This window comes from Peromyscus maniculatus, chromosome 9, assembly GCF_049852395.1.
Source record: "Peromyscus maniculatus bairdii isolate BWxNUB_F1_BW_parent chromosome 9, HU_Pman_BW_mat_3.1, whole genome shotgun sequence".
Lineage (NCBI taxonomy): Eukaryota > Metazoa > Chordata > Mammalia > Rodentia > Cricetidae > Peromyscus > Peromyscus maniculatus.
The window spans coordinates 63,992,138-64,007,290 of NC_134860.1; the positions used below are offsets into that span (position 1 = coordinate 63,992,138).

Here is a 15,153-nt window from a genome sequence, read left to right on the forward strand (position 1 = left end):
CCCTCCCTCCCTCCCTCCCTCCCTCCCTCCCTCCCTTCCTTCCTCCCTCCCTCCCTCCCTCCCTCCCTCCCTCCCTCCCTCCCTCCCTCCTTCCCTCCCTCTCTCTCTCTCTCTTTCTTTCTTTCTTTCTTTCTTTTTCTGCCAGCATGTGTTCTTCCGAAGGACTGATATTTGTTATATATAACTTTTCCAGCCATTCCTTTGGAAGGTCCCTTCTCTGTGGCTTAGTTCAAACCTGGAAACCAAAGCAGGCCGAGATGGACTGCGCGAACGCGCGAGTTCTGACCCTAGTACCGCCCCGTAGTCCGCGGCGGGGACTTTGAAAGTGCGCGCGTCCCAAACGCAACGGCGGTTACGGCGAGTGTTGGCCTGAGCTGATCTTGCACTTCCCGGTGCAGCTGTCCAGAGGGATCTGAGCCAGCTCGGCAGTACTGACCTAGTGCTGCCGGGCACGGCGCGACCTTTGAAAACGCGATCGCCTGATCGCTGCAGCGGTTACTGCGAGTGTCGCCGGGAGCTGTGCCTGCACCTTCCGGACTAGGGCCCGGACAGCTTTGAGCTAGCTCATCACTTTCCCCTTTACACCCGAGGGTGTGACTGCGGTAAGGGAAAGCGTGGCGGACTCGAGGGAGGTCAGCGGACAGGGGTAAGGGGTGGGAGATCGCGGACCAGAAAGAGGGGGGATCGCTGACGGGAGGAAGACAGTGGCTAAGGGGATTTGGACAGCTGCCGAGGAGATCTACCGGGAAGGGCAGCTGACAGAGGATACACAGAGGCCTGGGGAGCATTGAGGGAGGACCCAGGGGAAGACAGCAGACAGAGGAGATTAGGGGGACCCATTGGAACCATCGCGCACCTCCGAGAATCTGACCCTGAGCTCCTGGATCGCCGGGAGTTTGGGGGTTCAGGGAAGAAATCACCCCCTTCTCCATGAAGGAGTTGGGGAAGCACCTCTCAGCTAATGCCTCTGCTTTTTTTAAGGTGAGGCCACAGTAGAGTAGAAAGGGTTAGGGATGTGGCCTGGGGCAGTGACTCATTGGGTACAGTCCGGGCCTAGTGTTATGCCCAGATCTCGGGGACCCCAAAAGACCACCACAGTGACCGAATCCCATATGTAAAAGTAAAGAGCCTTTATTTCAAGCTCGGAGCTTGGTCTCTCTGTCTGTCCAACGGAGCGAACCTGGGCTGGGTAGGTTTTTGTTTTTGTTTTTTAATCATAGCAGAGGTTGGGGTGAGGGCATTTCTAGGGTTCAGAACCCTGATTGGCTGACATTTGTCTAGGCGGTAGCTGTAAAAGGGAAATAGGTGTGTGCTAGGCTCAGGGACACCTGTGGATCTTATCTATTCTTATCTAATGGTTGGAATGTTTGGGATGTCAGGTACTTCCTGCTTAGATGCAGGGTGGTGTTAGTTTGTGGCTTTTCCTGGATGTGGGTGGTACCTGTGAGTAAGCCTGTCGCAGCGGTTGTGTCTGGGCCCCTAAGCCTGTCATGGCAGCTGTGTTGTCAAGCTGTTTTGGGCCCCCCACACCTAGCTTGCACGGAGCCCTGGGGTCCATTCTCAGGACGGAAAGAGTGCCTGTGGCTCCAGCCCTAGGGAGGAGAGACAGAAGAAAGGGCAGGAATGTGGCTGTGGGTAGAGTTTCATACACGGGAATATTGATATTTTTTTAAAAATGTATTTACATACGTATATATACATGAAAATACATAGTGAAACCCATAATCATGTAGAGTTAACATATGCTAATAAAAAGATACTTTTGAAAAGTCAAGCACTGTTAAACAATATTATAAAGTTATGGGGCCGGGCGGTGGTGGCGCACGCCTTTAATCCCAGCACTCGGGAGGCAGAGCCAGGCGGATCTCTGTGAGTTCGAGGCCAGCCTGGGCTACCAAGTGAGCTCCAGGAAAGGCGCAAAGCTACACAGAGAAACCCTGTCTCGAAAAAACCAAAAAAAAAAGAAAAAAAAAAAAAGTTATGGGTAGGGGGCGCTGGAGAGTTGATTCAGTGGTTGGCGTCCGCCCTGCGAGCAGGGCGTGGAGTGGCTCCCAATTGCCTATAATTCCATCCTTCACCTCAGGCACCTGTATTGCTCTGCATGCCACCCACCCCCTGCCACCCACACCTACATAATGAAAAATAAACCCTTAAAAGCAATGATCAGATTAACCAAGCTAGCTGTACACTTGTAATCTTAGTCCTTGGGAACTGAAGCAGGGGCATGGAACAGTGGATATATCAGCTGGGTATACACAGACAGTTGAAGGCCAGTTAAGCTCTGGGGAGACCCAGACTCAACAGAACAAAACATGACCAAGGATTTAGCAAGCCCATCAGTAGAGCCACCAGCTCCATCAAATGTGCCCTTGAACCCTAAGCCTAAAGGTGATGTGGTTTAAAGTTAGTTATTTAACAGTTAATGCCTATGGAAAGTATATACAGACCTAAGGCAGTATATAGACTAAGGCTCAATTTTAGCCAGGAAAGAAAAATACCATTAGATACCTGAAATGGGTGGGACATAGCGTATTTTGATACAAATAGCATTAAGTGGAAGGTAAGGCAGTTTTGAGTGTCCGGAATATAAGGGAATGTTGAAGCATTTAGACCTAGGTGTTTTAATCTTTTTAAATCGCTGTCTGTGTCTCCAGTCCTCAAGCTGCAGGGACATTGACATTCTCCACGCCATTCTTTGCCAAACATTTTGCACACGGCTTGCATTCTACAGGCTGATTTGTTCCCTCCATGTCCCAAACTGGGTACTGAGGGTGGCACCCGTTCTCACCTAGCATCTCAGAGTTAACCCCATCTCGATTGAGAAGCCCACAAAATCATGTCTTCAGCTTTGTTCCAGATCTATATTTGGCCGTCTATTTAATTTGGCTGCCTGTTTGACTTTTCCACCAAGATCTAATAAAGCATCCAAAAATGAGCTCCCAATCTCCGATACCCTCATTTTTTTTTTCATTTGTTCAATGTAGAAAGCCCCCCACCTCCACCCCCTTTTATTTTAACTTTTTCTTCCTGGCCACAGTTAAGCCATCAGGAAATCAAGGCATTTTCTGGACATTTCTGGATAGCCCTAGACATGTGCCATCAATGGAGTCATACATGTGGCTTTCTGTATCTGGTTTTGTTCATTTAGCCTGTTTTCCTGGATCACTTGTATTGTCCATAGCAATACTTGGTTACTTTGTATGCAGATCTCACACTGTGCTCCTCATTCAGCATCCAAGGGCTACTTCTCTTGTCTGTTCGGACTGTTAGGGGAATTGCTGCTTATATGCAGTTTTCTTTTTTGTTGTTTGAGGCAGGGTCTCACTGTTGCCCAGGCTGGTCCTAGCCTCCAAGTGCTGGAATTACAGGCATGCATATAGGCTTGTCTTAAAGGAAAAACGAGACCTGTTTGTGACTTCTCCTGGGAAGTATGAGAGGGAGACACACTGTTTACCTTTATGTTTTGGCATTGGGGATCGAACTCATGGCCATGTGCATGCTAGGCTAACATTCTACCACTGAGCTACATTCCCAGCTCCTGCTTACTTTTTTGAACTAGGTACTTTTTTTATTCAAGTTTATATTTTTAAAAGTTTTCTTTTTAAATTACATTTGTGTGTGTGTGTGTGTGTGTGTGTGTGTGTGTGTGTGTGTGTATGGTGTAAGTGTGTGGGCAGGTGTGTGCCAGTGTGTGTGGAGGTCAGCAGACAACTTGTGGGAGTTGGTTCTCTCAACTCTATGAGTTCCAGGAATTGAACTCAAGTTGGCAGGCTTGGCAGCAAGTGCCTTTACCTTCTGAGCTCTATCTCTAGCTGCTAAGTATACATTTCATAGTTAAAACTACAACCCCTGACCTCTGATAGTATGACCGCGAGTAAGTAATCGTATCTCTGTCTTTCAGTTTTACCATTGTAAATAAAACTGGACAAAGTATTTGCTAAGGTCTTTTTCAGTTCTCAGATTGTGTATTTCTATGATAAAATGATGTTATGGGATTCTTCTCATGGTGTTATTCTTTATAGCTGCATTATAACTTAGCTTGTTTTCATCATAGGACCTAAAGTGCTTGCTACAATGGAAGGAGTCAATAATTTCAAGACACCAAACAAATTATCTGAAAAAAGGAAATCTGGTAAGCTTGCAGAAGTAAGACTTTTCTTGTTGCTGTTTCTACTGGAGAAGTTTTAGAGTTTGCTCATTGTCATTGTCTGTGAACAGTCGTAGCATTGGTTATTACAACCGTGCTAACCATAATGGAGTGCGGGCCAGACTTTCTGTCGGCTGACATGGTCGTTCGGGATTTTAGGTTCTTCCTGGTGATGGTCTTCTGCTTGAACCAGATGTTAACAGGAGTTGGTTCTCTCCTAGGAGGAGATTCCTAGGATTCTTCCAGGAGTCCAGCATCAGGCTTGCATAGCAAACACTTTCGCCTGTCGATGTGTCTTGAAGATTGTTTAGGATGTCTGTTTTGTTTGTTTGGTTTTCGAGACAAGGTTTCTGTGTCGCCCTGACTGTCCTGGAACTCACTCTGTAGACCAGGCTGGCCTTGAACTCAGAGATCAACCTGCCTCTACTTTTTGAGTGTTGGGATTAAACCACCGCCTGGCTTGTTTAGGATATCTTTTGTTTGTTTATTGAGACAGGGTTTCTCTGTGTAGCTTTGCGCCTTTCCTGGAGCTCGCTTTGGAGACCAGGCTGGCCTTGAACTCACAGAGATCCGCCTGCCTCTGCCTCCCAAGTGCTGGGATTAAAGGTGTGCGCCACCTCCGCCCGGCCAGGATATCTCAAGTAGTTGGTCATGTATAGATTAACCGACATTTTAACAATTTTTTTCCCCACTCCAAGCTCTATGACTTTTTAAAAAAATTACCTTGTTACACTGGCTTAGCGTGCTTTTGAATAGAGGTACTAGTGTGCATATTTGTGTTGTTCCTGATGTACATTGATGTAGCTGTTCACAGATGTATTTATCAGGCTCCAGCCTTTCTCTAGCCTCTGAATCCTGAGATTATAGCTTGTGCTCCCACACCCAGCCCATAAGGACCTTTAAGAACATCTGTTTAGTCCTCAGACTATCCTTTACATCAGTGAGCATCTTTCTGAGGTTGTGTCTGTTTTTATGATTTGTTACTCTGTCATCCCTGTCCTTTAGTGGTATGTTTCGATTGATTTCTTTTTCTTCTGGCATGAACCCTGGTTTCTGCTTCTTTCATAGCTGGTAATTTTTGACTAGGTGGTAGGTGTTTTATGTCTTCGAGTGCTGGATTTTGTTACTCTACAGGGTGTGTGGTTTTATGAAGCCCCAAAGCTTATTTGGTTGGATGATGGTGAGCCTGCTCCTTTTGAGACTGGCCTTTAAGCTTTCTTACAGACTTTGCTTAAGCTAAAAGTTAGCAGTAGTACTGAGTTGTTACCCTTTCAAGGGCTTCACTTAACAGTCTGCTACAGTGCCTCCTGGTTTGGCTGATGATGGTAAAGTGATCTTACCCCTAGGCTTCCATTGCTTTCTTGGTTTGGGGGATACTACCTATTATGTGTGCAGTTAAGTACTAGCCAAGCACTCTATGGGAAATCTTTTCTGGTGTCCTTTTTCTTTCTTTTAGCTCCCTCCTGTGTTCTGCTCCGCAGCTTCCAGCTACCTAGTCCTCCTTGGCCTCTGCTCTCTGTGTCTGGTTTAACAGTACTCTTGGGTTTTTCCTCGGTGCTTGAGTCTGGGACTGCCTTTCGGTGCACTGGGGCAATGATGGGGCTTGCTTCGTCAGTTCGTCTTTGCTCAGGGGTCACAGCTCTGCTCTTCCTCTTGTCACACATCTGGAAACTACTGTATTGGTCAGGTTTTCCAGTTCACAGAGAGAGCAGCTCCAAGAGCAGTGATTCCTGACCAGAAGCAGACCTGCCTCATCTTTGTAATAATTACAGAATGCTCTGAATTGTTTAGATTTGTTTTGTTTTTGCAGAGGCCTAAGCAAATTCTAGTATACAAACATGTGTCCATGGTGTGTGTGTGTGTGTGTGTGTGTGTGTGTGTGTGTGTGTGTGTGTGTGTGTGTGTGATCTCCTTGGGCACATGTCATGGGATCAGGAAACTTTATGTAAAAGGCCAGGTTCTACACATAGTTCCAGGCATGTCCAGCCTGTGACACACAGGTCATATGTACCTCAGGATGCTATGAATGTGTCCCAGCACAGAATCATAAAAGTACTTAAAACACTACAAAATTTTCTTGCAATTTTCTGTTTTTGTTTTTGTAAACAGAGTGCTGTTTCTGGGCATGGTCTTTACAGGTGACAGCGTGTCTCAATGACACACGATGACGTTCCTGGTAGACCTTGAGGACCACAATGAGACTTCCTTATGCTTGCTTGTGTGCTTTTCTTCTTTTATCTCTTTATTTTTTAAGATATGTTTTTATGGCTGGGCGGTGGTGGCGCACGCCTTTAATCCCAGCACTCGGGAGGCAGAGCCAGGTGGATCTCTGTGAGTTCGAGGCCAGCCTGGGCTACCAAGTGAGTTCCAGGAGAGGCACAAAGCTACACAGAGAAACTCTGTCTCGAAAAACAAAAACAAAAACAAAAACAAAACAAACAAAAAAAGATATGTTTTTATTAATGACTGTTTGTATGTGTGTATGTGTGCATGCCACATGCATGTGGGTGCCCTCGGAGGCCAGTAGAAGGCATTGGATTCTTTGGAAGTTGGAGTTACAGCTGGTTGTAAGCTGCCTGATGTGGGTCCTGGTTACCAAACTCTGGTCCTCTGGAGGAGCAGCAAGTGCTCTTGACCGCTGAGCCATCTCACCAGCCTCTCAATTCTTTATTTGTAAATAGCCCTTTAAGAATGTAACGAAGGGCCAGTGAGATGGCTCACTAGGTTGACCGAGTGTAATCTGCCCAAACAGTTCAAAAGCTGTCCTCTGACCTCCACATATGTGCCGTGGCATTCACGTCTACACATACACAACTGCAAACACATACCGGGTACACAGACACACAATAATAATTACATCGATTTTTAAAATATTTACCTTGTATGCCATACAAACAGGCCATTTACATTAGTGTTAGTGTGATCAAAGGGTACTCATGTACTCTGTAAAAAATGATGCTATTACTAATCTTCCCAGTGTTTCCAGACAGTGAGGATTCTTCTGTACTGCTGTTTTCAAGTGCTAAGTTCTTGCTTTTGTTTTTGATTTTTAGTATTATGTTCGACTCCATGTGTAAATATCCCGGCCTCTCCATTTATGCAGAAGCTTGGCTTCGGGACTGGGGTCAACGTTTACCTAATGAAAAGGTGAGTGCAGGATTTGTGGAACTTAGGTCCATGTGTCCGAACTGGGTAAGTTCCTCATCACACCTGAAGGCTACATTCCAGTTCTCAGGATCTTGGTAACTGCCAGAGCTCTGCCCCAAGTACTTTACTCCTGGATTCCTCCTGGTGGATTATTAAAAGGGAAGTAGCTTAATGCTTTTCTGGCTTCTCTAGGAAGGGGAAGTGGTAGAAAGATCCTTGGAGGAGAATTGTTCTGTGTGGAGATGAAATAGCTGTTGGTGAAGAAGAGCGTGTCAGGGTTGGGGAACTATTGGCAGTTAATGGCTATAGGGAGGGGAGAGTCGGTTCTCTTTAGGGATGCAGCCCGTCAGAGGCTACCTGCACTCCAGGAGATGGTATTGCACCCAGGCACTAAGGGGACTCAGTGGGCTTAAGGAATAAAGAGCACATGAAGTTAGGGGTGGTGGGACAGAAGAGGATCGGAGGGGTGGGAGCAGGAAGTGCATCTGATCAAAACATGTATGTATGAAATTTCAAGTAATAAAAGAGGGCATACCATTATACATAGACTGTTTAAGTTAAATTTCTTTAATATTATAGAGTCTTGTAACTCATCTCTGCTACATATAGGTAAAATGTTTGATAAAACAGTAGACTGACATGCTAGCAGTTTTCAAGTTTAACTGTACTCTTATAAATTGTAACATTCCATCTTTATCTTTCTCCTTTAATTCCTTCCCAGAGCTTAGATAACAGTGCATCATGACACTGACTTGGTCAGAACAGACATGTAACGTGTTAATGATCTACAGAATTTATATATTTTTAAATACATGTTTCTATGGAGTCAGTTTGAGGATATTGTTAGTTTTTACTCATTTTGTACCTTTAAATTTACACATGTATATTTTAGATCTCCACGAGGGTTGTCTCATTCTCCTTGGGCCGTCAAAAAGATCAATCCTTTATGTAATGATCATTATCGAACTGTGTATCAGAAGAGACTGAGTGATGAAGCTAAGATTTTAAAAAACCTCAATCATCCAAACATCATAGGTAAGTAGAGGCTGACTTGGTGGTAGTGTGTGTTGGAGCAATGTTCTGTGCGTCTGGAAACACTATAGATACACTCTGAAATGGTCTTGCTAATAAAAATCAAGTTGGGCCTGGATGTTATTGGACATCAAGTTAATGTGAATTGTCTAAAGTAAAAATTCACATAAGGAGATGGAGAGATAGACCAGCAGTTAAGAGGACTTGGCACAGTTGCAGAGGGCCCAGATTCAGTTCTTGGCACCCACGTGGTGGCTCACAACCATCCACGGGGGATCCAGTGTCTTGACTTGCACTGGTACCAGGCACACATGTGGTGCACATATTTACATGCAGGCAAAATATTTATACACGTAAGAGAAATCTGAAAAGAAAACATTGAAAATCCACATATTTTAGATGTGTAACCCTCAGGGATTGAGGTGCAGTCGTCTGGTGCAGGTGCTGTGAGGATCTCAGGACTTAGACTGGTCTTCATTTAGATTACTTACGTGTATATGGATGGGTTCTTGCATTGTTTTCCCTTTGCATGTTTAGTACTAATGCAGCTGGGGGAATCATTCTATTGATGAAAGCATAGGAAAACTGTTTTGATCTGTGGTGCTACACACACACACTTGAGGACATTTACATTATACCTGTGGGTTAATTTTTTAAATGACAGCTGTCTCATTATATTAGTTTAGGTCCAAGTTACATTACGGAAGAAGCCCTGGTTTCCAGAGTCTAATAGAAAACTGTTGCACTTTCTTAAGGGTATCGTGCCTTTACTGAAGCCAGTGACGGCAGTCTGTGTCTCGCTATGGAGTATGGAGGTGAGAAGTCTCTGAATGACTTAATAGAAGAACGCAACAAAGACAGCGGAAGTCCTTTTCCAGCAGCTGTGATTCTCAGAGTTGCTCTGCACATGGCGAGAGGGCTAAAGGTAACTGTGTTATTCTATCTTACCTAGCTTTGGTGGACAAGGAAGAAAGTAAACATGGGTTACACCTGTGGTGCTGTGTTTCGATAGATACAGTCTAAGGTCTAAAGGTAACTGTGCCATTCTATTTACATAGCTTTGGTGAACTAGGAAGAAATTAAACGTGGGTTAACCTATGGTGCTGTGTTTTTCAATGGATACAACACAAGGAAAGAAAAGAAATGTATATAATAATTAAGTACTAGTAATAGTGACTCTGGGAAACTACTGATGACTCACAGTGTAATGATATAGTGATGTCAGGGTTACATGCTAAGGTTTATGAAATTGGTTTATGGAGCAGATTGAGAAAAAAGCATTGTAAATACAATTAGTACTATTTAGTACATTTATAGATAAGATAACTTTAAATAGGATAGAGCTGGGCTTGATGGTGCACACCTTTAATTCCAGAGAGGCAGAGGCAGGTGGATCTCTGAGTTCAAGACCAGCCTGGTCTGTAGAGTGAGGTCTAGGATAGTCAGGGCTACATAGAGAAACCTCATTTTGGGAGGAGGGGGGAGTGGGGGGGACCACAAAGGATAGAAACATCTGAATTACTGACTGATGGCTCTAAGTATGTATGTATAATGAAATTAATAATATAACCATGTTGAGGCCTATTGACCACACGCTGGGCTGCATTTGAAGTAAGCATGGGAAGCTCCTGTGGAAGAGCAGGTCATGGCCTCTCCTTTCTAAGCTGGGCACATAGTATAGTGCTCAGGTGCTGATAAATGAACAGCTATTTTGCAGCATTGTTCAAAATGTGACTGTAATTACATACAAACCCAAAAGGAGTTGATGCATAAAACATAATATAGCTTTGGAGTACATCTCTGCTTCTGCTCATGAATTATAGTGGCCCCATGTCACCTGCTCTTCTTGCATTACACCACAATTTGAGATAAGTTTGCTTTATGGTGAAGATTTCAAAATTTAAAACTATTGGCCTCAAGTGAAATTGGAGTTTTGAAATCCGATAGAAAACTATATGGGCTTTGAGAATTCAGACATCTTTAAGAAAATTTTTAAATGACCTGGCATGTTCCCTTCCTAGCTTCAAGTACTTTGAAATAGATAAGTAAGTTCAGTTTATAAGTCATTGATGGTTTTTTAAATTTGTTTTTTGAGATAGGCTTTCTCTGTGTAGCTCCTGCTGCTCTGGAACTCGCTCTGTAGACCAGGCTGTCCTCGAACTCAGAGATCCTCCTGCTTCTGCCTCCCTAGACATGCGCTACCACAGCCTGGCTCAAGTCATTGTTTTATTGAAAGAATTTTTATTAGTTTTTTTTTTCTGCTTATATATTTGATTGTTTTTACAATTTTAGTATCTGCATCAAGAAAAGAAGCTGCTTCATGGAGACATAAAGTCTTCAAATGTTGTAATTAAGGGTGATTTTGAAACAATTAAAATCTGTGATGTAGGAGTCTCTCTGCCATTGGATGAAAATATGACTGGTAAGTACCATTGTTGTAAACTTCTACAGTTTTTGAACTCCTAATTCCAGCATTCTAAAACATAATAAACCACATGGTTTCAAATGAACTGTTTGTGGTAAGTGTATAATACAGAGTGTCTTTTGCTTTGCTTTTGTTGTGCTTCCTCTGAGCTCCCAGCTCCTTCCCTTGCTACATGCACAGTTAATGACCTTTCGGTAGTGTGTCTGTGTATTTTTTGTCTTAGTTTGACTTGTTGATCAGTTTAGGATGGCCTCAGGCTCACAGTCCACCCACAGTCTTCAGTGTGTGCCCACACTGGCCCTTACTAGCATGGATTTTACCCGAATAATTTTGGAAAGACACACCCACCACACTAGAGCTTCTGGGCATTTTCTAATCCAATCATGCTGATCAGGGTTGACTATTATGTCTTCCCTTTTCTCTTCAAATGTTTCCTTATCTACTTGTCAATTTATTGAGAATCTCAAAGCAGAATTTTGAAGAGAAGCTTCTTTGATTAAACAAGCTGCTTGTTTTTCTCTCCCATTATTTAGAAGTTAGGTATAAGCATAGTGTTTTCAATTCTAACCTTATTTGTAAAATGGAGATTATAGTACCAAAATTACTGAAAAATTATATTTTTAGTGTAATATACTTTAACACTGTTCAGTGAATTTGATTTATCTTAGAGAAATTGAGTTTTAAACAGGTAAAGGAAATTTTGCCTTAAGGACGATGTCATAGAATAGTGGACAAAGGGATTAAATTAGAGACTACTAGCAAAAATATCTAGGAGAGCCTTGAGTTTTGGGAGTTTAGCAATGCAAATTTACATAACTATTGGGGAGTCACTGGCCACAGTTTTGGAAACTCTTTTGAACTGATTTATAAAGTGAAACAACTTGTAAAGTCACTAGTTTCCCACAGAAACTTGTAGCTATTAGTGATTATGTTAAAAATGACAAAACTCACCCCTGTTGGCTGCACTTCCTGTTGTCAGCCAGGATAGAAGAGCAAAGTCCATGGGGGGAATAAGAAAGATAGGAACTGAAGTCTCTGGGAAATGTTAATAAAGCCAAAAGCTGGATGTATGGAAAAATAAAAGTTCTCACCAAGATTGAGAAAAGAGAGAACGTAACCACCAATGTCAGACATGAAGATGGTCACAGCTACACATTCTACACATGTGTAAGGACTATTACAGGCAGCTGTATTTCACCAAATATGACAGCTTATATGAAAATGACAATTTCCTTGAAAAAATGCAGTTATCAAAATTAATATAAGAACTAGGAAATCCAAAAATAACTAGTAAGAAGCATTCCTACAAAAAATCTCATGGTTGATTTAAGAAGAGATACTAGGATGAACGGCTATCCATTGTATCCTATATACTAGTAAATAACAAGAAAATGGAAAGTTAAAAAGTCCATTTATAACTGATAAAACCCCAAGATATTTAAAAATCTAAGAAGAAAAAAAATGAATAAATCTACTAAGTCTAAGCCTCTAGTCTGGAAGCCATAAAGAATCACTGAGATGGACCCAGATAGAGAAAGATCTGTGTATTAGAAGACTTGATATTATTGAGATGTTAATTCTTTGCAAATTGATCTAAGGAGTCCATTCTTTCCAAATTAATTTTTGCTGTTGTTTGTTTTTGTTTTTGCTTTTCTATTGAAATTGACAAAATGACTTTAGACTGTAAGGGACTGTGAGTGGCATGCGCTACTCCTGGGCGGATGCTTTAAAAGCCAGTGTGTGATTATCCCTCTGGTTCTCCTGACTTAGCAGTCATGGAAGCCCTGAGGTTTCATGTGGCTTTCCTCTGTGACTTCAGAGCTTAGAGAAAACCCAAGACCTAGACATGGAGTTGTCTGCTGTGTCACACAGCTTACATGCCTTTAAAGCTACAAGGTGGTCTGGCTTGAGTCTGGAATTTTGACATCTATCTATACTCTAAATTCCTGTCACCTATGAGAACTGTTTTATTACATTCCCATCAACTGATGAGGTTTTAATACTTACTAGTTTGATAAGGGACAGATCTCTATAGTGAGGTTGAATACAGTGGTTAACTTCTGAACTCCCCATATAAATGAGTTTTGCTTGTGTTGTTTTGTTGGTTGCTTGTCTTTCTCCATGATCTTTAACGCCTGTTCTTATGACTGTTCTACTTGTATTTTTTTGTGTCTCAGTGTCTGATCCTGAGGCCTGTTACATTGGCACTGAGCCATGGAAACCCAAAGAAGCATTGGAGGAAAACGGCATTATTACTGACAAGGCAGATATGTTTGCTTTTGGTCTTACTCTGTGGGAAATGATGACTTTATGTATTCCACATATCAATCTTCCAGATGACGATGATGATGAAGGTATAAATACAAATAGGTTTTAACGTAAATCTGAGTTTTTTTCTGGTAACTAGTACATAAGTTGTCTTTCCATTAAAATTCAAACAGCAAGTTAAGATAGTAATACTGTGATTAATTTGGCTAGATTTACTCTCATACAAATGAGATATAGATTGAGAATAGGGACATAGGGGTATTCCTCCCTTGTAACTCCTTCACCCATGGGTTCTCATTTTTCTTTAATAAATCTACATTTGCTGGATGGGTAGGTGGAGTATCTAGTTGGAAGTTTCCTTAACTTCTTGCTGGAGAGAAAATAGCTAATCTCTGTGGCAGGAGAGCTGAACAGACTGCCTGTGGTATAGGGGAACACTTGCTGGATAACTGTCTTGTTGCAAGGGGGTAGCTGTTGAGCTATTCCATAACCTACATGATTTTGCTTATTTCCATCTCTACCTCCCTCATGTGCAGATACAACCTTTGATGAGAGTGACTTCGATGATGAAGCATACTATGCAGCTCTGGGGACCAGGCCATCTATCAACATGGAAGAACTGGATGAGTCCTACCAGAAGGTCATTGAACTTTTCTCTGTGTGTACTAATGAGGATCCTAAAGATCGTCCTTCTGCTGCACACATTGTTGAAGCTTTGGAACTAGATGTCCAGTGATGCTGTTTGTGGTGGTCTAAGCATGAAGCACAGCTTGTATGTGAACTGTTGACTCAGATGCATTTATTTAGTTACTATGACCTGCAGTGGCTAGACTCTGGAAGTGGCTTATTTTAGGACCACTGCACATAGTTAATATTTGCATAATTTTCTGAAATGTTATTTCTTATAAGCATTTAAAGTGGCTTATTTTAGGAGCACTGTATATAGTTAATATTTGCATAATTTTCTGACATGTTATTTCTTACACGCACTTACTGTACTGGATACTAACTCTTCACGTACCTAGATGCTGCCCCTACTGATTTAAAACACTAGTCACCCTGTCTGGAGAGGACTTAGAATGAGGGACCATTGCTTTAATAAAGATCTTTTCAGATATTTCTCTTTAGTGGGTTAAAAATGTCACTTTATACAGTACAAAGTTAATTTGCATCTGCTCATAAAGTGTCCACCATTAGCTGGCCTGTTGGCCCATGTGCTTATTAAATGTTCCCTGGAGCTTGAGAAGAACATGGTTCAGAAGAGTCGCTCCTACGGTTTTCAGACCCTGGTTACAGCTGTCTTGCATCTCTTCACATCTTAGTGTCTAACTTATTGAATATATTTTTATGCTAATATATTTTGTTTTTACTGATTGTATCCTAAGTCTTTTAAAGTCGTGATGTAAGAATAAATAATAAAGGACAGTTTTGGTACCAGCCACCTCAGCATTATCTTTTATTGTGTTGCCATTGGACTTGTAGAGTGAATGTGGGTTTTCTTGAAACCTTATGTTTAAAGTGAGGTTAAATTGGATCAGTTGTTTGAATCACAGCTCTTTGGAATTACCATAATTAACTGAATTGGTGAAACCAGGTGGTATACTCAGACTTGGGCTAGATATTCAGCAACAGATCACTAATTAGCATGCTGTCCACCAAAACAGTAGGAAAGTGATAGCAAATTGAAAGTTTACTCATAGAAAAATTATGTAAATGTGCACACAGATTCAGTAGTCTTAACCAACCCTTTTTCTGATATATCATTTTTAGTAGGTTTGCCCAGTGACCTGCTCATAGACCACAAAGCATGAATTGGCTCTAATACATAAAATTTGCACTTTGAGACTTATTCCCAGTTTCTATAGACACTCCATTTCCCACATATCATTTTATATAACTATACTTGTCACAATAAACCAGTACTGGCATGCAATTCAAGTCCACATCTTATTTGGATTTGTTTAGTAACTACTTTTTCTGTTCCAAGATCCCATTCAAATGCCATACTTGGGGATGCCACAACCCCTTGACCACTAAATTTCAGAGTGTGGTGGTTTGTATGATAGACCTTAACTGGGAGTTGTCTGATGTTGATTTCATGTTCACATGGGACAGGACCTGAGAAAGGTAAATA

General features: G+C 42.1%; 1 protein-coding gene across 1 annotated transcript; it reads left to right on the forward strand.

The window, feature by feature from the left end:
• The first annotated feature begins 289 nt into the window (after positions 1–289).
• Pbk (PDZ binding kinase) lies at positions 290–14,460 on the forward strand. Its single transcript, XM_006988776.4, has 8 exons — positions 290–602; positions 4,055–4,132; positions 7,201–7,294; positions 8,187–8,329; positions 9,082–9,251; positions 10,619–10,748; positions 12,929–13,105; positions 13,556–14,460. The coding sequence occupies exons 2-8, from the start codon at positions 4,075–4,077 to the stop codon at positions 13,753–13,755; spliced, it is 972 nt and encodes a 323-aa protein (XP_006988838.2). The 5' UTR covers positions 290–602; positions 4,055–4,074; the 3' UTR covers positions 13,756–14,460.
• The last annotated feature ends 693 nt before the right edge of the window (positions 14,461–15,153 follow it).

What these genes read in the sequence shown, in the direction of transcription:
- Pbk (XM_006988776.4), top strand. Translation starts at nt 4,075, where the DNA reads ATGGAAGGAGTCAATAATTTCAAGACACCAAACAAATTATCTGAAAAA. An exon ending in AACGTTTACCTAATGAAAAG is followed by an intron (nt 7,295 to 8,186) that starts GTGAGTGCAGGA and finishes TGTATATTTTAG; the next exon opens with ATCTCCACGAGGGTTGTCTC. An exon ending in AGATGACGATGATGATGAAG is followed by an intron (nt 13,106 to 13,555) that starts GTATAAATACAA and finishes CCTCATGTGCAG; the next exon opens with ATACAACCTTTGATGAGAGT.